This window comes from Saccopteryx bilineata, chromosome 2 (genome assembly GCF_036850765.1).
Source record: "Saccopteryx bilineata isolate mSacBil1 chromosome 2, mSacBil1_pri_phased_curated, whole genome shotgun sequence".
Lineage (NCBI taxonomy): Eukaryota > Metazoa > Chordata > Mammalia > Chiroptera > Emballonuridae > Saccopteryx > Saccopteryx bilineata.
The window spans coordinates 139,847,567-139,870,959 of NC_089491.1; the positions used below are offsets into that span (position 1 = coordinate 139,847,567).

The following is a 23,393-nucleotide window of genomic DNA, read 5'->3' on the forward strand; positions in this document are numbered from 1 at the left end:
TTATAAAAAATAAATATAAGCTATTTTGTTACACACACACACAGATACATACAAGCAGGATGCAGATATATAAAATATAAAAAAATAATCTCTTTGGGCACTAACATAAGGAGAAATATTTTGGCAAAAACTTGGCACCACCCTTCTATTACAATAGTTATTACTAACATTTACAATTCAATTATAGCATTCTTACTTCCAAAAAGGATTTGATGTGACTTATTGTTGACAAGCACAGCTATATTACACATGTGAGTTTAAAAACACACACTATAAGCTGGGAAAGAAGAACCCCAAATACTAGAAAAGACTTCTAAATATATTTAGAAACGAGTCATTAAGTCCAAAGATTGAATGATTGTATAGTGTGGTACTGGACAGGAAAAACATTTTTTAAAATTCTTTTGGAGGTTTTGTCTTTGGAGGCCTACAAATTAAACTGACAAAAGACATATTAGGGCCCTGGCTGGTTGGCTCAGCGGTAGAGCATTGGACCGGTATGTGGAAGTCCTGGGTCCGATTCCCAGCCAGGGCACACAGGAGAAGCGCCCACCTGCTTCTCCACCCTTCCCCTTCTCCTTTCTCTCTGTCTCTCTCTTCCCCTCCTGCAGCCAAGGCTCCATTGGAGCAAAGTTGGCCCAGGCACTGAGGATGGCTCCATGGCCTCTACCTCAGGCGCTAGAATGGCTCCAATTGCAGTGGAGCAACGCCCCAGATGGGCGGGTGGATCTGGGTTGGGTGAATGCTGGAGGCTGTCTGCCCCCCCCCCCCCATTTTGGAAAAAATACAAAAAAGACATATTAGCAAGAAAAAAAAAAGACAAAGTTTATTCACATGCATGCTTACAGAGAAAGTGGCTAAAAAAAAAAAGGCTAGAATTCAGAGTTTATATACCATCTTAGTAGGGGAAAGGGAGGGGAGCAAGGACATGAGGAAAAACAAATGTTTCTTGGGAAAGACAAATGGGACTTTAGGAGAGTACATGGGAGGTATGATACTCTTGTGACAATTTTTTTAATGCAATTTCTCATCTGACTTCTCCAGTGTAGGACTGATCTCTGCTGATATGGAAAGTCTTCCTGGAAGGTGGGGGTTGATGGCAAGTAAATTCTTTTGGAAGGCTCTGCTTTTAGGTAAATTGGGCAAAGATGTTGGTTCAGAAAAGGCTTCTTTTTGCATGGGCTGATTCTCAAAACTCTTCAGCTAAAAATAATTGTTATGCCATAGTGGAATCCTTTATGGATCTATAAATATATGATGGCAAGAGAATAAGTGCTCCTAGTGGAAATATCAGACAGACTTGAAAATGCTAAAGAATATCACTTTATCTTTTTTTTTTTTTTTATAAAGACAGAGAGAGGGATAGACAGGGACAGATAGACAGGAACAGAGAGATGAGAAGCATCAATCATCAGTTTTTTGTTGCGACACCTTAGTTGTTCATTGATTGTTTTCTCTTATGTGCCTTGACTGCGGACCTTCAGCAGACCAAGTAACCCCTTGCTCGAGCCAGCAATGTTGGGTCCAAGCTGGTGAGTTTTTGCTCAAACCAGATGAGCCCGCGCTCAAGCTGGTGACCTCGGGGTCTAGAACCTGGGTCCTGGCATCCCAGTCCAGCACTCTATCCACTGTGCCACCGCCTGGTCAGGCACTTGATCATTTTACAGTGATAAATTTTCAGTCTTCATCCAAAATAAAATTATACTTAAATATGTTAGAACCTAAAACTTCCAGAAAGTAAGAATTTTCATTGGAAGGAAAACTGTTTTTTATTTAAAAACTGGTTTTTATTTTATTTTACTTTATCTCCCGTTTTACCAGTTTTTCTTTACTCTGGGAATAAAGAAGTAGAGAAAAAGAAGTCCATGGAAATACCTAATTGATAATAAGGCACTGGTTGTCTGCTAGGTTTAAAAAATAATTTCTGAAGGTAATATAAAAATTTAGTTAGCATCTTTATAGATATTTTTATTTTTTTATTTATTGATTGATTTTAGAAATAGGGCAAGGGAGAAGGAGAAACAGAGAGAGAGAAAGAGAGAAATGTTGTTGTTTTACTTATTGTACATTCATTCATTGGTTGATTCTTGGTTGTGCCCTGACCAGGGATCGAATCCACAACCTTGGCGTATTGAGATGATGTTCTAATAATCAACTGAACTACCCACCAGAGCCTCTTTATAGATATTTTTTAATTACCTCTAATTTCTTGGCACAAGGTCCACTAACAAGGGCAACCACACCATTGTCAGATACCTAAGCAAGGGAAAAAGCAACAAAGTACATAAATGGAGGTGATGGAAGTAAAATTTTCTATAAATAATTAATCATTTAGATACAGCATTATTGCCTCCCATTCAACAAATGTGTTTTAGCCACAATGCCTCCCCCCTTACTTAAAACAATTGAGCGGAATGTGCCAAATAATACTGCCATTATTTAACCAGCGAAGCATGAAGTCGTCAACAATTTCAACAAAAATAATTATGCTCTTCTAATGAGCCATCGAAAATACATTGGGTAAACACATATCTCTATATTTCAAGTCTATATTTCATTTACCTGAGTAGCTGAAAAATCAACAAACTGCAAATATAAGCAGTTTTCTCCTAGTGCATGTAAGGACGCATCGGTGATTCCTAAGCAGCCGCCTATATCAACGAACTTCAGCAGCCGGCAACTGCGTGCAAGAGCGAGCACCCCTTCATCAGTGAGATTGCATCTCTTCAAAGACGCTTCATGCAGATACGAACAAGATGAAGCCACAGCTTTTATTCCTGGGGGAAATACAATTATGTAAAAATGTATATATATGAAAAATGTGACTGATTTTTAGTTTAGCAATCACCAGTACTGATATGACATACTACTCATGATAGCCCTTTTCTAAGTTGTCCACCTGTGAGGACATACTTATTTTCCAATGATGCTGTCATTATTTAAGTCTTTGGAATGTTTTAGGAATTGTCTACAGTCTGTAGTATATTCTTCAGAACATCTGCCATTAATGGTCAGTCTTTATTGTTTACAAGTAGAGAGCAGATTTGTTTTTAGGAAATAGCAAAGTCATTCAGAACCATATTAGGTTATTTAATAATAAATGATTCTCCTTTTTGTTTAAACAAAAGTTTTAAAGTAATAGTCAATTTTCTTATAGCCTCTGAAGAAAAGTCAAAGTCAAATTTCCCAAGTCTTAGGTAATGTTTCCCAGCTTGTCCTTTGGAATCATACCTGTCTGCATTCTCTCTTCCCTCTGATTCTGCCCTTTCCTACCACCCTGCTCCCTCTCTGTTAGCCTGGACCAATCTTACTGATGAACATCAAGAAAAGAGGAGTCCTAAAATCTAATTAAACCGATGCAAATGGGCCCTGGCCGGTTGGCTCAGTGGTAGAGTGTTGGCCTGGCGTGCAGGAGTCCCGGGTTTGATTCCCGGTCAGGGCACACAGGAGAAGCGCCCATCTGCTTCTCCACCCTTCCCCTTCTCCTTCCTCTCTGTCTCTCTCTTCCCCTCCCACAGCCAAGGCTCCATTGGAGCAAAGTTGGCCCTGGGTGCTGAGGACAGCTCCATGGCCTTTGCCTCAGGCGCTAGAATGGCTCCAGCCCCAACAGAGAGATGCCCCCAGATGGGCAGAGCATCACCCCCTGGTGGGCATGTTGGGTGGATCCTGGTTGGGCACATGTGGGAGTCTGTCTGACTACCTCCCCGCTTCTAACTTTGGAAAAATACGAAAAAGAAAAAAAAAAAATTTAAACCGATGCAAATGCAGTTAGAGATTGGTACATAAGGTGCCACATAAATAAAAGAGTAGAATGGGATCCTAAGCCCTTAGTCTACTGTGAAAAGATAACTTTATGGGAAAAATATACAAAATAGAAGACAGTAAATTTATACATAATTTTTATTGTTTTCATATCTTAATAAAGAATTTTTGTTTTATTCTTCATTGCACAGAATGGAAGTTCTTTTTAGTGAGTCATTATTTGTGTACACATATAAAAACTTAAGCTTCGTGGTGGCGCAGTGGATCAAGCTTCGACCTGGAACGCTGAGGTCGCAGGTTCAAAACCCTGGGCTTGCCCGGTTAAGGCACATATGGGAGTTGAGGCTTCCTGCTCCTCCCTCCCTCCCTTCTCTCTCTCTCCTCTAAAATAAATAAATAAATAAATAAATAAATAATTTTTAAAAAGAGAGAGAAAAAAAAACTTAAGCTTCTTTGCAATATTGTGAAAATCCTAACTTGCTAACCAAGATGATTGCAAAATATAGCCAATGACCCACAACATTTTCCAAAATTTAGCCAAATAAATCCAACTTTTTTATATTGAAGGAAAAGGTAAAAATACTACTTTGGAAAAAAATGGTAAAAATCCACTAATTCATGTAATAATGACACTGAAAAAGGCTGTTGTCTGGTTATATTATATTTAAAAACTATGGATTGTACAGACTGATAGGAGAGTGCCTGGTAAATTTAATCCAATGATAATTTAACTTGACGTTGTAATATCAGATCCAAAAAGTCTGAACAAAGTATGAACTGGTCATTTCTTGTTCCGCTGTCTGGCAAAATATTTAAAATATAGAGGTCTCCATCCATGTTTGTTTTAAATATGTTTAAAATACAAGGCAGTGACTTATTGAGTGTACTTCTTAACTTTCAGCACTGGTCATAAGCATGAATTCTAATTTGGAGTCTTTGTCTTAATTTTAAAATTACTGTTGATAAATATAGCATCTATTTCTTTGACATCTTCATACTTTCTTTTCACACATTTCCTTCGTTTTTTGCTCCTAAATTATACCAGATGTTGAACAGTAATCTACCAATTCATTCTGTTAATAAACATACCTTTTGTAGTTACAGAAACTCTGTTTTTACTGAAGGAATTTAAATTTAAACTCTTCAGTTTTCGGCAGTTACATAGGTGCAGGAGAGCAGTATCTGAAATATCACAACTCCATAGATTTATAGTTTGGACTCCAGGATGTAAAAACTGTAATAAATAAATGATTATGAAAAACTAATTTTTTCATATAAATAAAAATGTTTATTCTATATTCAGTGTTTTGCAGTTTTAACAGACAACTGGAGGATGAAGAATTCAGCCAAGAATACAGAAACATATCTGTGTGGAGACAGATATATAAAGCAGGAAAAGAAAACCAAGCCTATTTCCCACTGGAGGTGTAGCTTCTAATGCCTCTAAGGCAGTGGTAGTCAACCTGGTCCCTACCGCCCCCTAGTGGGCATTCCAGCTTTCATGGTGGGCGGTAGCAGAGTAACCAAAGTATAAATAAAAAGATAGATTTAACTATAGTAAGTTGTTTTATAAAGATTTATTCTGCCAAACTTAGCGAAAATCTGACATAAAGTACTTGGTAAGTAATTATTATTATATGCTTTAACTTGCTATAACTGTGCTTTATAAATTTTATAAAGTAAAGTTACTTCCCTACTTTATAAATCTCCATTACTGTGGAACCGGTGGGCGGTTAGAAAATTTTACTACTAATAGAGATACAAAAATGGGTGGTAGGTATAAAAAGGTTGACTACCCCTGCTCTAATGTCTTTATTGGAACAAACAGCACTATTGAGCACACACAACTGGATACAGAGGAAAGTCCTGCTAGACTTGAGAAGCAGAATCAACTCTTCTGAGAGTTCCTGCCTATTAACAGAGATTTTAGCTATGCGCCTTTTATGTACCAAATGCTTCTAGAGTACAGGGGGTCCTTGGGTTCTGACACAGTTCTGTTCCTACAACAGTGACATAACCTGAATTTTGGTGTAAGTTGAAACACACCCTAGCCTAAGTCACTTACCTATTCTAACAGTTGTGCAATCGTAAACTAGAACATAAAAACACAACTAAGTCACAGTAAAAGGAAAAGGACATAAATATAGGAGCCATAATATGGGCCAAAAAGTCACAACACAAACAGAACACTTGTGCTTTTAACAGTCCAAAATGGCATGGGTAAACGTGCTGCGGGACACCAACTCCCTCATATGCTGCATTACTGCGTATTCTTCTGCCATACACAGCAAAACTATATAGTTCACCCACATAGTCCAAAGTACGACACAACGGCGTAAGCCAAAACACTTGTCTCTTTTTTAGTTTTTATGGGAGTGAGTGTTGTAAACTCAAAATGTATGTCGAGACTGTTGTAACCCAAGGGCCTCCTGTACTAGGATTGCTTATCTAGAACATTTACTTGCTTCATTCTTACTTTTGGAACATAGTACAAACAACTCCAGTGTTATTGAATAGTCACTTGAGGGCAATAAACAGATCAGTTTCAAAGCATGCTGAGCTTTCTCTCTGGGAGTATTTTTCTTTTCTTTTTTTTCCCAAAATAGAAATAGCTTTACTTCCCTTAATAGAAAAGTCATGCATTATTATTGTATCATAAAATATTCAGCCAGTTTAGAAAAAATTATACAAATGATAAGAATAACTATATATTTCTATTTATTGGGCACATAGCAGGAAGAGCACTAAGTGTGCTGTATACATTGTCATTTAGTATTCCATCTCTTGCTCTTTCTCTCTCACGTGCACACATACACACACCCTGGAGAGGCTGGTCAATGCCATTTTATTAATGAGGGAACTGAGGAATCCAGAGCTTAAACAGCAACACAAACTACACAGAGAAAAAAAGCAGAGCTAGGTTTGGGAACCAGGCCAGGTCTTTCTAATACCAGAGGCCATGCTTTTAACCACTATAACTAAAACTACCCACAACACCAATATCCAAAGAAAAACATAATTATAGTTTTCATGCTTTTTGAGTTAAAAAAAAAAACTTTGAAGAAAATAGATTAGATCATATGTACTTATGAGCACTTTTTATAAAAGTAACGTGGTTGCATACCATTCTATGATTTAGTAAATGCATCTTGCACTGGCAAACACTTAAGCTGAACATTTAGGCTGATTTAGGAGGCAATATAGTAGAGTGATTAAGAGCTGTATTCTGGAGGCAGACTGCCTGAGTTTAAACTCTGCGAATGTGATCAAGCTGTTTGTTTGTTTTTGTTCCTCACTATCCTCATTATTAAAACAGGGATAACATTCTGTGAGAAATAACTATTCACATGATTATAAATGACATTATGATGAGCATACTTGTGTGCTTTCCCAATTATTATTTTCTTGAGATTAATACTAGAAATAAATGATAATTATGTGAAGTAATGGAGATGCTAACTAACCCTATTGTGGTAATCATTTTGCAATAATTAAGTGTATCGAATCATCATGTGTGATTAACACTTTAAACTTGCACGATGTTATGTATCAATTATATCTCAATAAAACTGGAAAAAAAATACCAGCAGTACTACTAGTTGAGTCAATACTAAGCAAAACTTCAGACTTTTGATAGTGCCAAACTGTTCTCTTATATAGGCTTTCATCAATTTCCACTCCATCAGCAGAGGATAAAAGTGACAGTTCCCTACACTATTGCCAACACTGGGAAGTTCTATTTTTTAAGTCTCTGCCAACTGAAAGACAAATTGTGACTTCTCTTTTTTGTGTGTGTATGACTTTTCTTTCTAATGAGGTTAAATATTCTTTTATATGTTATTGGTGATCTATATTTCTTTCCTTTGAGTATTTTCTAATTCTTCTATTTTAGGATTTGTTTGTTTTGATTTTTCTTATTGTTTTGCGGGGATTCTTCATATTGTTAAAATAAAAAACCCATAAAATGTCATATGTATTGCAAATATTTTTTCCTGGTTACTTGACTTTACTTCTTTTTTTTCTTTTTGCTACAAGGCAGCTTATATTTTGATGCAATCAAATATATCAATCTTTTTCTTCCTGGTTTCTAATGTTGTTGTCAATTTTGACCAAGAACTGCAAAGCAAAAAGAAGTTTTGGGCCCTGGATGGGTGGTTCAGTGGATAGAGCACTGTCCCTGTGTGCTGAGGTCATGAGTTCAATCCCCTGTCAAGGCATGTAGGAGAATGCGGCGACCTCAGCATTTCCAGAACCGAGTGCACAAAATGGAGCAACAAGTTGATGCTTCTTTCTTTCTCCATCCCCCCCTCCTTTCCTTTCTCTTGCTCAAATCAATGGGAAAAAATCTTTTTTAAAAAAAGAAGTTTTAATTCGGGTCCTTAGGAATTGCAATTCTGGAGTTGCAATTTGGGTAGAAAACCCAACTGTGTTCCAAGGGGGAAAGAGAGAGAGTATATAATGACAGGAAGAGGGCACTGCCACAGGGTTGTACAAGTTGTTTTACAAGAGCTGTGGTTGGTGCTGTCGAGCAGACTTACACTGTGGATTTGGGCACTTAGGTCTTACGTGGCCTTCTTTCTGGTATCTATTCACATAGCACAGGAGAGTAGCTCAGCATGGTTTGCCTGGTGGCTCAACTAATCGTAACTTTTTAAACCTGTTGTTTTAGTTTGTCTTGTAGATCCTTGACAAAGGATGATTAAAAAGCACTGAGGTGTCTTCATGGACTTCATCTGTGCTGAAATACTGTTTAAAACTTTTCAAATATATCATAGTGATAATCAAAAAGAGTTTTATCGTGTTTTTGAACACATTTTTGAATTTTCTTCCAATCAATGACTGGAAGGAAAGCCTCAGGTATCTTTTCCTGAAGCTGTTTAGCCAGTTCTGAGACTTCATTATGGCTTCTTGTCCTAGATGGGAAAAGTCCCTCAGAGGCTCTTTCTGTCCACCTTGTTTATCTATTCTCCAGCATGTCCTCCTCCAACTAGCATGTGGATAAGCTGACAGAGATCAGAGAACCCTGGGGCATATGTTTGGACAGAAATTCTTTAGCAAACCCAGTGGGGTCCTCTTTGGGTTTAGGAAAAAATTTAGTAATGGCACAGAACTTAGCTTTAGTCCATGGGATGGAAGAAATAAGGGTTTTTCATCCTGGGCCAGGACCCATCCAATCAGTGGCTTGACTTTCAGTGGGGTGGTAAGAGCAGGAGGGTGTCTAATGAAGTCTCAGGCTCATCATTATAAAAAGGGAGATCAGTGAGTGAAGGGCCAAGAGGGAAGAAAAAGGCAGGCAGCAAAGGAGCAGACTGTGCAGATAAAGGGATGTCAGAAGAACATTCACAAGTTTCTTCCAGTTTAGTAAGCCTCTCAGATAACTCAGAATTTGGTTTGGTTTATTTAGAATTTGTGTTTTAGAGTAAAGCAAATTTTGAATCACTTGTACATTTGAAGACCTCAAAATGCCAATTAAAATATACTTCCTATAAGGTTACTTAGTTTTTTTTAAAATTTTTTTTATTTTTTATTTATTTATTCATCATTTTTAGAGAGGAGAGAGAGAGAGAGAGAGAGAGGAGAGAGAGACAGTGAGAGAGAAGGGGGAGGAGCTGGAAGCATCAATTCCCATATGTGCCTTGACCAGGCAAGCCCAGGGTTTCGAACCGGCGACCTCAGCATTTCCAGGTCGACGCTTTATCCACTGCGCCACCAAAGGTCAGGCAAGGTTACTTAGTTTTATAGCCTTTTTCTAATTGGGCAGATAGACTAAATTAGGGATTTCAAAAGAGCTGAAGTTGGCCAGTTTAACTGTAAATTGTCCCAGGTAATTATGGTCCAGTGGGATAGAAATTTGCAAGATGAGGAGGTCCTGTAATTTTTGTATATAGATGCAGCACAAGTTCCAGAGGGTAGCTGTTCAGCAGTGTTCCCTTAGCAACTGAACTTCTCATTTTTCAAAAGAGAATCATTCACCAGATAGGCATTTTAAGTTCCATAGAGAAAACCAAACCAAACCAAACAAAGCAAAACAAAAAGCCACAACATAGGATGCCCAAATATAGTGTGAACCTCAACCAAGGTGGGAGATTCAGATCCAGGAGGACTTACCACATGATCTGGGGCCAGCGGGAAGATGAGAGTACAATGGACTCTTGTTGGCACCTTATTCAAATCCACGAAGGCACCGGAAAGGGAGGTAAGTCATTCTGAATCTCACTTTTTGATACCATGTAATTTCAATTAATTTTGACCAAGAACTGCAAAGCAAACAGAAGCTTTATTTGGAGTCCTTAGAAATTGCAATTCCGAACATGCAGATTTGGGTAAAAACCCAACTGTTGTTCCAAAGGGGAAAGAAAGAAAGAGAGTTTATAAAAACAAAACAAAACAAAACAAAACAGAAAAAGGAGGGTGTCCAAATGGGTTGCTCAAGTTTTGAAAGAGCTGAGATTGGTGCTGGCAAGAGGACTTATACTGTGCTACATATGATTGATTGCTTATGTCCACTGCTACGTGGAAGTTTATCTCATAGTTCAGTGATACAGATCTAGTTCCAGAAACTGTACCAGGATGCAGCCATTTGCGGTTTGGCCAACTTCAAAAGTTCAACCTCCCATGGAGGGGTTGTGTTAGCTCAGCTTTCTGGAGGCCTTCTGGCTCCATGTTAGATTGCTCTTGACAATATCAACTCCATTTTGCTGTTTTACTCTCATAGTGCTACGTTAAAAAACACCTCTTCATCCAGAGATTATAAAAAGATTTAGGAAGCATTTCAAAAAAATCTGTCCAAAGATGTGTGCAACTTTGCAACAGAAATTAGACCTGGTTGATAAGTGGGACTCTCATAAGTGTAGGCAGAGCACAGAGCACTCACCTAGCAGCTGTGGCTGATGCAATGCTGTGAGAATACTCCAGCTCCTGGAACTCTCCTGGGCACACCCAGGAAGGGAGCTCGCCTGCTATATGGAAATGACTCAGTGCCAGCCAGGCAGCCTCCTGACCTTTTTTGGCCATAACATCCTATTGGCTAAACCCATGTATATAAGCTAGTTTACTTCCTGAATAAAGCGGATCTGCGTCACTGAACCTGGTCCCCGGAGTTCGGTCTCTGCGTCTCCGTCATCCTCACCTCCAGTGGGCCTTGTCTACACACAAGGATGGGGATTAAAGAAAGAGCACCAAGGAAAATCATTTTTCTATCTTATTCATCCCCTTAGCCCATTCTGATTTAGGTAAAATTAGGTTTAAACGAATATTCAAGATTTAAGTAACTGAAATATAGATGAAAGCAGCAATTTTCAACTAGTGTGCTGCAGCACACTGGTGTCCCGCAAGAATTTTTATAACATGCAATACTTGCTATTTAGCAGGGGCACTGACCTTTCCCTTAGATTGTCAAATCAAAAATTAAAATGACAATACCCAACACAACAGCTGTCTGGTGTGAATGTATCAAAATTATACCTATTTTTTTTGTCAGATTGGCAAAAAAATTTTTTTTTGGTGTGCCGTAAAATTTTAATAATTAGTTTATGTCTGCCATGAGAAGAAAAAGGTTGAAAATCACTGGATGAAAGAGATAGAACAAAATGGGGGTGGTGGGGAAGAGAAAGCTCACTAGATTTCTGTAGTGTCATGTTTCATCTGGGAGCCATGCATAAATTATATACATCAACAGTAAATTATTCTACCTCTGTAGAGCCAAGCAGACTGCAGCACTAAAATGTCTGTGTTCTAATGCAAGCTAACATGAAGAAAATAAAGCATTAAAGGTACTTCAGGTTAATGTAGAAACAACACTAAGACACATGAGCACAAGACAATGTGAAGTCACAGGGATCGTCATACGCTGGAGTGCATCATTAGTTTGCTTCCTTTTGATCACAGGCTTTGGGGAGACTGTGTGGCAAAACAGCAATTCGTACAGTAGTTCCCCATTATCTGTGGTTTCACTTCCCGTAGTTTCAGGTACCCATGGTAAACCATACTTCAAAAATTTTAAATGCCTGACCAGGCGGTGGTGCAGTGGATAGGACGTCAGAGTGGGACGTGGAGGACCCAGGTTCGAGACCCCGCGGTCACCAGCTTGAGCACAGGCTCATCTGGATCGAGCAAGGCATCACTTGGTCTGCTGTAGCCTCCGGGTCAAGGCACATATGAGAAAGCAATCAATGAACAACTAAGGTGCCACAAGGAAGAATTGATGCTTCTCATCTTTCTCCATTCCTGTCTGTCCCTATCTCTCTCTCTCTCTGTCACAATAAAAATAAAAGGAAAAAAAAAGAGCTTAAAATTAAAAAAAAAAAATTTAAATGGATAATTCAAGAAGTAAAGAATTCACACTTTTTAAATTGTGCTTTGTTTTGGGTAGCATGATGGAATCTTGCACTGTCCTGCTGCATCCTGCATGGGACGTGAATCATCACTTTGCCAAGTTTATCCACACTGTATAAGCTACCTGCACATTGGTCACTTAGTAGCCGTCTTAGTGATCAGATTGACTGTCATGGTATTGCAGTGCGTGTGTTCCAAGTAACCCTTCTTTTACATAATAATGGTCTCAAAGCATAAGAGTAATGAGCTGCAGAGACCAATTAAGGTCAGTTGAGGCCTCGAGTGCAGAAGAAAATATTGGGCCCCTTAAAAAAAAAGAGAGAACCGGCCCTGGCCGGTTGGCTCAGTGGTAGAGCGTCGGCCTGGTGTGCGGGAGTCCCGGGTTCGATTCCCGGCCAGGGCACACAGGAGAGGCGCCCATCTGCTTCTCCACCCCTCCCCCTCTCCTTCCTCTCTGTCTCTCTCTTCCCCTCCTGCAGCGAGGCTCCATTGGAGCAAAGATGGCCCGGGCGCTGGGGATGGCTCCTTGGCCTCTGCCCCAGGCGCTAGAGTGGCTCTGGTCGCGGCAGAGCGACGCCCCGGAGGGGCAGAGCATCGCCCCCTGGTGGGCAGAGCGTCGCCCCCTGGTGGGCGTGCCGGGTGGATCCCGGTTGGGCGCATGCGGGAGTCTGTCTGACTGTCTCTCCCCATTCCCAGCTTCAGAAAAATACAAAAATAAAAAAAATAAAAATAAAAAAAAGAGAGAACCTGGGAAAATAAAAATACATGTTAACCATATTTTTAAATAAATAAAAAATATCATGTAATATTAATGTTAAAATTGCACATATGAAACCAAACTTGGTGTCATTAGAAAAAAGTGTAAAGCTGGGGTTTTGTGGGGCCCTTCAGAAGTCGGGGCCCAGGGAGCACGCCCAGGGTGCCCACCATTAAATCCACCTCTGGTGACCTGGCAATTCACATATGCCAAAGAGAAGCCATAAAGTACTTCTGTTAAGTAAAAAGGTATGTATGTGTAGGAAATAACATAGTATATATAGGGTTCAGGACTAGTCAGTTTCAGGCATCCACAGGTAGTCTTGGAATGTATCCCCCCAAGATAGGGGGAGCTACTGTAGTTCTAGTCTCTGTAGACAGTAATGACGGCTATAGCCCTATTTTATGGTTAAGAAAACTGAGGTTCAATCTAAGACAGAGTAGCAAAGCTAGGATTTTTTTCTTTTTTCTTTTTTACAAAGACAGAGAGAGGGATAGACAGGGACAAACAGACAGGGACAGAGAGATGAGAAGCATCAATCGTTAGTTTTTCGTTGTGCATTGCAATACCTTAGTTGTTCATTGATTGCTTTCTCATATGTACCTTGACTGCGGGACTTCAGCAGACCGAGTAACCCCTTGCTCAAGCCAGCAACCTTGGGCTCAAGCTGGTGAGCTTTTGCTCAAACCAGATGAGCCTGCGCTCAAGCTGGCAACCTCGGGGTCTCGAACCTGGGTCTTCCACATCCCAGTCCAACGCTCTATCCACTGCGCTACCACCTGGTCAGGCCAAAGCTAGGATTTTAATTCAGGTTGGAGACCCTTAATACACTGCTTATAAAAATTAGGGGATATTTCAAAATGAATGTGAAGTGGTAAAATATCCCCTAAATTTTTTTTTTTTTTAATTTTTTTTATTATTCATTTTTAGAGAGGAGAGGGAGAGACAGAGGGAGAGAGAGAGAGGAGAGACAGAGAGAGAGAAAGGGGGAGGAGCTGGAAGCATCAACTCCCATATGTGCCTTGACCAGGCAAGCCCAGGGTTTCGAACCGGCGACCTCAGCATTTCCAGATATCCCCTAATTTTTGTAAGCAGTGTATTATTTACTGCCTTAAAGAATAGCCTGTTTTAGCTTAGTTAGGGAGGGGAGTAAGTATTAATTAGTAGGTGAGGTATCCAGAAGAGGAATGAGAAGAGTTTAGAAGAGTGATTTATAACTGCTGATGGTTATCCATGAATAGATAACATCAACTTAGTAGGCTGTAATGAACATTTTTAAAGGAAATAGGACATAATAGAATAAAATAGAGAACATCCCAGGGTACAGCACACAGTACAGTGAGTCCTCTCTTCACATCATTGATAGGCTTTGTGACTACCAAATGACCTATACTGAAATCATTTCACCATAGGCTAATTGATAGAAACATGCATTAAGTTCCGATGGCATCTCATCAACATTGTAACAAAAGTATGTTATTTGAGGACCTGCTCTATTGTTAGGTAAGTATGGTTTGTGTTCTAGAATCAAGATGTAACATGTTTCTTACCATGGTTCTTTTTTTTTCTATTTGTTTATTCATCCTGCTTTTAATTTTTTACTTTTCCAGCTTTATTGAGGTATAATTGATCAAAAAAGTTTAAAAATTTTAAAAACATGGAAATAAAGGATACTGGTACTATGAAGACAAGGGAGTAACCAAAAGAATGGCAGGAGAAGATTTTTTAGGAAATATTACACATGAACATTTTGGTTATCTGGAAAAAAAGAACTCTGATGCATTTTTATATTTTAAAATTATTACTAATCCTATTATATACCATTGCTCTAGAAAGCTGAAACCCTATTTGAAAAGTAAAATATAATATGCTTGCTTTATAGTTGTACATACTCTTACCTCACTTATATTTGAATCTGTTATACTCCCCTTCATGCTCATTATTTTAAGCAGTCTGTCTTTTATGTTGGGAGGCAAAGACTTAATGTCTGTGATATATCTGGAAATATTCTCCGAGAAGAACCAAAGACATCTGAAATGCAAATGCAATATAGTTAATTATACTGTGCTAGTACTGATCCTTAATATTTAATGCTGTCTGTTAGCACTTAGTCCTTTCATAAAGAGAGGGTACATTTTAAAATTTTTATTTTTCAATTATAATTGACATTTAATATTATTTTGTGTTCATGTCAGGCATACAACAGAATGATTAGACAATCCCATACTTTACAAAGTGCCCCCTCGACATTTCCAGCACCCACCTGGCACCATACATAGCTATTACAATATTGTTAAAGAGGGTATACATTTTATACTAATATTTACCATGTAATCTTCATAAGAGTCAAAAACTTAGTCTGTGCTCAGTAATGGACAAGTTGTTCTTTCTCTTAGAAGAGTGAGTTTTAATTTTTTTCTCAGTATACCTCATTTACTAAAATGCATCCTAAATGATCAAAAAAGTGTTTTTTCTGAGTCAGTCTCTAATTCCAAAGACACAAGATTTCAGTCCCATATTCCTAAGTAAGCATTAAACTAGGGCCTATTAATTGACAAGTTTTATCTATTAACCTATCAAACTTGTTTTCACTGTTTTCTTAAAAATTATGTGGGTAATATCATTAGAGAAAACTATAATCACAAAGATTCCACAAATAGTACAAACCATGGAGAAAACAAACTTAGTACCAGGATTGTATATGCTTAAAAGTAGAGTTATCAGAGCAGGCAACAACCAAGACCTTTATAACCAACATACACATATATGGCCTAAAATTTTAACTGTCTGAGAAACTCATACTAAACAAACAAATAAATATAAATCTTAATTTCTGCCTACAAATACCCCCACATAGACATAATTTTTTTTTATTCAGTGAAAGCAGGGGAGGCAGAGACAGACTACTGCATTCCCACATGTGCCCTGATGGGGGATCTACCTAGAAAGCCCACTAGGGGGTGATGCTCTGCCCATCTGGGGCATTGCTCCATTGCTCAGCAACCGAGCTCTTCTTAGCACCCGAGGCGGAGGCCATGGAGCCAGGCTCAGCGTCTGGAGCCAACGTGTGCTAATTGAGCAATGGCTGCAGGAGGGGAGGAGAAAAGAGAGAGAGAGAAGGGGGAGGGGGAGGGAGGTAGAAGCAGATGGGCACTTCTCCTGTGTGCCCTGACCAGGAATCGAACCTGGGACATCCACACGCCGGGCTAATGCTCTACCACTGAGCAAACTGGCCGGGGCCTCCTATGAAATTCTTTAAAGCATCAAATACAGTTTTAATACTCCTTTAAATATTTATTTATTAAAAAAATTTTTTCCATTGATTTGAGAGAGGAAGGGAGAGAGAGAAGGAGAGTGAAAGAGAGAGAGAAACACTAACTCTTTATTCCATTTCATTGTGTACTCATTGGATGCTTCTCATATGTGCCTGACCAGGGATCAAACCTGTCACCTGGTGTGCCTGGACAATACTCTATCCACCGTGCCACCCAGCCAGGGCCAGTTTTAATTCTCCTTTAATGGCTATCTAATATTGCACAGTGTGGATGATTTATTTGGTCATTCTCCTATTGGTAAACATTCCACTGTTTCTAGGTTATGTTAACATATATTGTCAGATTGTTTTCCAGGAAGCCTGTAACACTTCATGTTTCTTTTCATTTATTTTTAAACTGAATTTATTGGGGTGACATTGGTTAATATTATATAGGTTACAGGTGTACAATTTTATAATACATCATTGGTGTGTTATAGTGGTCGGTAAACCGTGGCTTGCGAGCCACATGCGGATCTTTGGCCCCCTGAGTGTGGCTCTTCCACAAAATACCACGTGCAGGTGCTACCTCGATAAGGAATGTACCTACCTATATAGTTTAAGTTTAAAAAATTTGGCTCTCAAAAGAAATTTCAGTCATTGTACTGTTGATAGTTGGCTCTGTTGACTGAGTTTGCCGACCACTGGTATATTGTATTGTATGTTCACCACCCCAAGTCAAGTCTCCTTCCATTCCCCCCTTACCCTCTTCTGCTTCCCTCTACCTGCTTTCCCTCTTATAATCACCATACTGTTTGTTTCAATGCGTTATTTTTCTTTGCTTAATCCCTTTACCTTTCCCACCGAGCTCCCAACCCCCACCCCCTCTGACAGTTGTCAGTCTGTTTCTCTTTTGTTTGTTAGTTTATTTTGTTCATTAGATACCACATCCAAGTGAAATAATATAGTACTTGTCTTTCTCAGACTGGCTAGTTTCACACCACATAAACTCTCCAGGTCTATCTGTACTATTGCAAAAGGTAAGATTCCCTTTTTATGGGCGAGTAGTATTCCATTGTGTAAATGTATCACAGCTTTTTTATCTACTCATCCACTGATGGGCACTTGGGCTGCTTCCAAATCTTGGCTATTATAAATAACACTGCAGCCTGAGCAGGTGGTGGTGCAGTGGATAGAGTGTCAGCCTGGAATGCTGAGGACCCAGGTTCAAAACCCCGAGGTTGCCAGCTTGAGTGTGGATTTATCTGGCTTGAGTGCAGGCTAATCTGGCTTGAGCATGAGCTCACCAGCTTGAGCATGGGGTTGCTGGCTTGAGGGTGGGATCACAGAATGGGCACTGGCTTGAGCCCAAAGGTCGCTGGCTTAAGCAAGGGGTCACAGCTCAGTCGGAGCCCTCTGGTCAAGGCACGTATGAGAGGCAATCAGTGAACAACTAAGGTCTCACAATTATGAGTGGATGCTTCTCATTTCTCTCCTTTCCAGTCTGCCACCCCATCTCTGTTGTTAAAAACAAACAAACAAACAACAACAAAAACACTGCAATGCCTGACCTGTGGTGGTGCAATGGATAGAGCGTCGACCAGGAACACTGAGGTTGTCAGTTTGAAACCCTGGGCAAACAATTGATGAACAACTAAAATGAAGCAACTATGAGTTAATACTTTCTGTTTTCCCCCACTCCTCTCTGTAAAGTTATAAAAAAAACCCAACTTTCTAATTGTTCTATAGTCTATAGTTCCTAAAGTATCATTTCTATTTTCTGTTTAGTCTCTTTCATGCTATTTTTTTCCTTTACATGTTTTGTCAACTTTGACTGTTAACTCTTCTTTTGCACACGTAGTTTTGCACGAGATTCCTGTGTTGGTTGTGTTGTGAAGGCACAGCTCTGTATCCCAGTCATCCCAGGGTGACAATACTTATATCCAGTGTTGACTGTGTAGGGCTCTCTTTAACTATCTCTAATTATTGTTAAGCCTCAACTGGTTACATTAATGTTTTCAACAATGCGGGGAGTACACATTGCTCCACAATGTCATCCAATTCACTTTGGACTCCTTTGTTTCTAAGGTTTGTTCTGACCTCAGGCAGACTCTTCTAAGATGTTTCTTTCCTAGGTTTTCTCTAATAAACTTGCTGGCCTGTGTTTAGTTTGTATCTCACATGAACCTATCAGTCTCTTTGTAATTAATACCAGAATCTCCACTGATTCTGAGAGTGCCCTTAGGCATGAACTTCACCTACCCGCTCTCTCAAATAAAGTCAGTTTCTTAATAACTTTGGTATTCGGTATTTTGCAGCCTGCCTCTCCCTCTGGAGAAAAGCTCTGAGCCAGTTTCAGAGCTGGGAGCAGGGATAACAATGTGCTTCTGAGGGACACTTCTGATTTAGGGGCAGGATGTTGGGCAGTAACCTCTGGGTCTTCTTGGCTTGCCTTTTCTAGGATGGAAACTCCACCCATGAATGAGCTCAGATAAGGCAGATTGTGACCCCATATATTCAGCATAACATACTGAGATAAGCCTCTGTCCTATGTATTGGGGGGGGGGTAGGTGGAAGTAGCAATCCCCCAACCTTTTAGCCATACTCAACTATAATTTAGCCTGCAAACAGATATGCAGGGAGGGAGATGATGAAAAACACTGGCATTCTGCCTTTCCCAGGAAGCTACGGGAGCCCTCAGCTAGGAGCTTGGAGAAGAGGTAGCCCCATCATCTTGGCTACACTCACCTGGATGGATTAGATATTGTCTCCCTCCAGGACAAAGGGTAAGTACTCTTACTGTTGGCTATAAAATAATTTATTACCCAAGCTCTGTGTTCTCTAATGCACCCACAGATATGTGCAAGCATCTGAGCCCTCTGTGTCACCCCCATGGGATTTGGGGAAGGGGAACTGAGGCAAACATATTAATGGTCACGCTGCTTGATGCAATGTGAGTAACAAAGTCCTCTGTCCATGGTCCAGGAATCTTGTGTCTCTGCCAGCATGCATGAAACAGTAGCAGTCTAATTTATTAGTGTGGTAAGTAAAATCAAACCCTTGATCTGACAGTTTGGTAATGAGAACTGGATGCTGACTGAAACATGGCTATAATGCTGGTGGCTGAGGCCAGGGAGGTCCATACTGGATTCAGGCAGATGGTAGAGAAACTGCAGAGCCAAAAGGCATTGGGCCATTCTGTTTTAATAAAGTCTTACAAAGGCGGACAAGCACACAGGCAGGGAAAACTGCTTCTCAGGCAAAGAAATAGCAAAATGGCCCCTCACAGTGGCGGTCAAGCAATCTGCCACCCGCAATCCCCCTGAGCACAAGGACCCATAGCCTTACATAGGCCACACACACATGGCACTGCCACACACTCATGCACCAATCAGGCAAAGGGCTTGCAGCTGGTAAGCCAGTGAGCAAGCCTGACACAACTGCCCCACAATGGCTTTAGGGAAGAGGAAGGACAAGGGTCTGGTGGGACGGGTCTGGAAATACAAGACTCCCTGAGGTTCAGAAGCAAATGCTCTCCTCCAGTTGGTGGGTAAAGGGTAAAGGAATAGGAGTCTCCACTGCCCTATCTGTTGATAAGGCTGAGTGATGAGAAGTAGGATTGAAACAAGCCACCTGAATGGTGTTTTAGCTATTGCTCACTCTCCTCCATATGGGAGGAGGAAAGGATGTTATTATGACAATTAGGGTAGCAAACCCTGTGGCTCCTATTAAAAGGCATCATTATTGTGGCTTCTGAAGCAATTAAACCTTAATGCTGAAATAAATGGTATCAGTAGTGAGGACCTTGCTATTTGACAGAGTTTTGGATGAATCAAAACTATTAGAGGTTCATTTTGTTGAGCAACAGGGAACAGCTCCTCAACACAAAAGTGAATAATAAAGCCTTGCCTAACAGTGCCAAGCCAGCTGCTTATGCATCTTGCTCCTACCATAGTCCAATGTGACAGGTGAGAATGATGGTGTGCTGAGCATTCAAGGTGTCCAAAATTACCAAGATCTGTAAGGTAAAATGCAGTGGTGTCCACTGGGCCAGAAAGAAAGGGACTGCTGAGTAGGATTGATCACTGGGAGGTACCCAGGAGAAGAAGCAGAGTTACTTTCTTGTTTTGCAATGGGTTTGCCTCCAGAACACAGGTTTTGTAAAAATCAGCACTAAATCAAAGCCAAAATGGGGATGGGGAGGAAGAGTCATTAACATCGTTGTTATCGGACACATAGATTCTGGCAAGTCCAACACTACTGGCCATCTGATCTATAAATGTGGTGGGATTGACAAAAGAACTATCAAAAAATTTGAGAAGGAGACTGCTGAGATGGGGAAGGGCTCCTGCAAGTATGCCTGGGACTTGGATAAAGTGAAAGCTGACCGTGAACATGTTATCACCATTGATATATCCCTATGGAAATTTGAGACCAGCAAGGATTATGTGACCCTCACGGACACCCCAAGGCATAGAGACTTTATCAAAAACATAATTACAGGCACATCTTAGGCTGGCTGTGCTGTCTTATGATTGTTGTGCTGTCCTGTGTGTGATTGTTGCTGCTAGTGTTGGTGAATTAGAAGCAGGTATCTGCAAGAACAGGTGGACCTGTGAACATGCCTTCTGGCTTACATACGAGGTGTGAAACAACTGATTGTGGACGTTAACGAATAGATTCCACTGAGCCACCCTACTGCCAGAAGAGTGTGAGAAAATTGTTAAAGTCAGCAACTACATTAATAAAATTGGCTACAACCCTGACACAGTAGCATTTGTGACAATTTCTAGTTGGAATGGTGACAACATGCTTGTCTGCAGCCAGGTGCTTGCTAACATGTCTTAGTTGTTGTTGTTTGTTTGTTTGTTTTTTTGAGAGGAGGGATGATAGACCCCTGCATGTGCTTCAACTGGGATTCACCTGGCAACTCCATCTGGGGCAGATGCTTGAATCAACCGAGCTACCCTCAGTGCCTGAGGCCAACACTTGGACCAACCAAGTCACTGACTGCAAGAGGGGAAGAAAAAAAGATGATAGAACCAGATGGTCACTTTTTATGTGTGCCCTGACCGGGAGTAGAACCTGGAATGCCCACACGCTGCACTGATGCTCTATCCACTGAGCCCGCTAGCCAGGGCCAACATGCCTTGGCTCAAGGGATGAAAAGTCACCTGTAAAGATGGCAATGCCAGTGGAACCACACTGTTTGAAGCTCTAACTTGCATCCTGTCACCAACTTGTCCAACTGACAAGCCCTGCTTCTGCTCCTCCAGGATGTCGATAAAGTTTGTGGTATTGGTACTGTCCCTGTGGGCCAACTGGAGACTGGTGTTCTCAAAGCTGGGATGGTGATCACCCTTGCTCCAGTCCACACTACAACTGCAGTAGTCTGTCAAAATGCACCATGAAGTTCTGAGTGAAGCTCTTCCTGGGGACAATTGGGCTCCAATATCAAGAACGTGTCTGTCAAAGATGTTTGGTGTGGAGATACGGCTGGTGACAGCAAAAATGAGCCACCAATGGAAGGAAACAGCTGGATGTGATTATCCCAAATTAGCCAGGCCAAATTAGTGCTGGAAAAATCAGTTCTGGGAAAAAGCTGGAAGATGGCCCAAAGTTTTGGAAATCTAGTGATGCTGCCATCATTGATGTGGTTCCTGGCAAGCCCATGTGTATTTATTTAATTTTTTTGTATATTTCTGAAGTTGGAAACAGGGAGGCAGTCAGACAGACTCCTGCATGTGCCCGACCTGGATCCACCTGGCATGCCCACCAGGGGGCGATGCTCTGCCCATCTGGGGCCTCGCTCTGTTGCAACCAGAGCCATTCTAGCACCTGAGGCAGAGGCCACAGAGCCATCTTCAGCACCCGGGCCAACTTTGCTCCAATGGAGCCTTGGCTGCGGGAGGGGAAGATAAGAGACAGAGAGGAAGGAGAGGGGGAGGGGTGGAGAAGTAGATGGGCTTTTCTCCTGTGTGCCCTGGCCGGGAATCGAACCCGGGACTCCTGTACGCCAGGCCGACGCTCTACCACTGAGCCAAACGGCCAGGGCCAAGCCCATGTGTATTGATAACTTCTCTGACTATCCTCCTCTGGGTTGTTTTGCTGTCCGTGACATGAGACTAACAGTTGCTGTGGGTGTCAGCAAAGAAGTGGTCAAGAAGGCAGCTGGAGCTGGCAAAGTCACCAAGTCTGCCCAGAGAGCACGGAAGGCTAAATGAACCTTATCCCCAATAGCTGCCACACCAGTCTTACTCAGTGGTGGAAGAACAGTATCAGAATTGTTTGTCTCAATTGGCCATTTAAGTTTAGTAGAAAAAGACTGGTTAAGATAACAACATGTCATAAAATCTTCAAAAGGAATGGAGAATGTTTTGTGGACCATTTGTGTGTGTGTGGCAATTTTTTGGTCAACACTGTAACTTCTATTATACTATTCAGGTAAAAGATAAGAGCTGCCCATAACCTAGTTCTGGTGTTAGATCTGCTGATACTTTAGAATTGGATAATTCTGTTAACTTTTTCTTTCTGGGTGGGAATTTTTGGATTTTTCACTTTGTTTAAGGGGAGAAATTATTTGTTTACACAGTAAAAAGCTACAAGAAGAGGTCTAGAGGGGGTCTGCTGATGCAGCACCAAATAGGTTAGGACAGATAAGCAGAGTAATTTTATGTGCAAGTTAGTTTATAAATGTCAAATTCTGTTAAATTAAAGTCCATGTGTTACATATAAAATTTTATAGCTATATTAATATTGAGTAAATTTGTTGGTATGTCAGTTTTCAATTTCCCAGTTTTATTGGAATGTGAATTCACATTTACAAGGACTGAGGTAGTTTAAAACACCTAAAATGAGCCATAAATAGTATTGAGCATTATCTTGACACAGTTAATTATATCCAGATTGTAGAAAAAATAAATGATACTGGAAGTTGAAAAAAAGCAGCAGCAGTGCCTATGCTCAGACACCAATACTGAAGTGGGGGCCACGGAAGAAAAAAGCATCCTTGCCATTCCCAACATTCTCCCACCACTCTGCATTCCCCACACGGGTAGTTAGGGAATAACACAGTCATCTGTTCACTTTTGCTGTAATTCATAACTTATGTATGCATTAAGCTTCTGGGCTCTGATGCCTTAGGGCAGTGGTTCTCAAACTTTTTGAAGTTGAGGCGCATTTAAAATCCTACATAATTGTAGGTGCACTGTATACAAATTTCTGAGAAATATGTTATAATTAAGTCAAATATTAAATAAAAAAAATAAAGTCCAAGCGTGCGTTTAC

At 40.5% G+C, this 23,393-nt stretch overlaps 1 protein-coding gene, 1 non-coding gene and 1 pseudogene across 3 annotated transcripts in view; 2 read left to right on the forward strand and 1 right to left on the reverse strand.

The window, feature by feature from the left end:
* The window catches only part of AMN1 (antagonist of mitotic exit network 1 homolog), a 46,856-nt gene that overhangs the window by 14,898 nt on the left and 8,565 nt on the right, over nt 1-23,393 (reverse strand). The window contains exons 2-5 of one of the 2 annotated variants that reach the window (XM_066258063.1): nt 14,752-14,884; nt 4,852-4,996; nt 2,563-2,777; nt 2,200-2,256 (exon numbers count right to left, since the gene is read on the reverse strand). In XM_066258063.1, the coding sequence (XP_066114160.1) occupies nt 2,200-2,256; nt 2,563-2,777; nt 4,852-4,996; nt 14,752-14,884 (550 nt within the window). The remainder of the gene's footprint in view (nt 1-2,199; nt 2,257-2,562; nt 2,778-4,851; nt 4,997-14,751; nt 14,885-23,393) is intronic. The other variant, XM_066258064.1, reaches the window with a different exon arrangement.
* Nucleotides 12,424-12,499, forward strand: TRNAT-GGU (transfer RNA threonine (anticodon GGU)). The gene has a single exon. It is a non-coding gene; the product is annotated as a tRNA-Thr (tRNA).
* On the forward strand, nt 19,211-22,330 carry LOC136323726 (elongation factor 1-alpha 1-like; annotated as a pseudogene).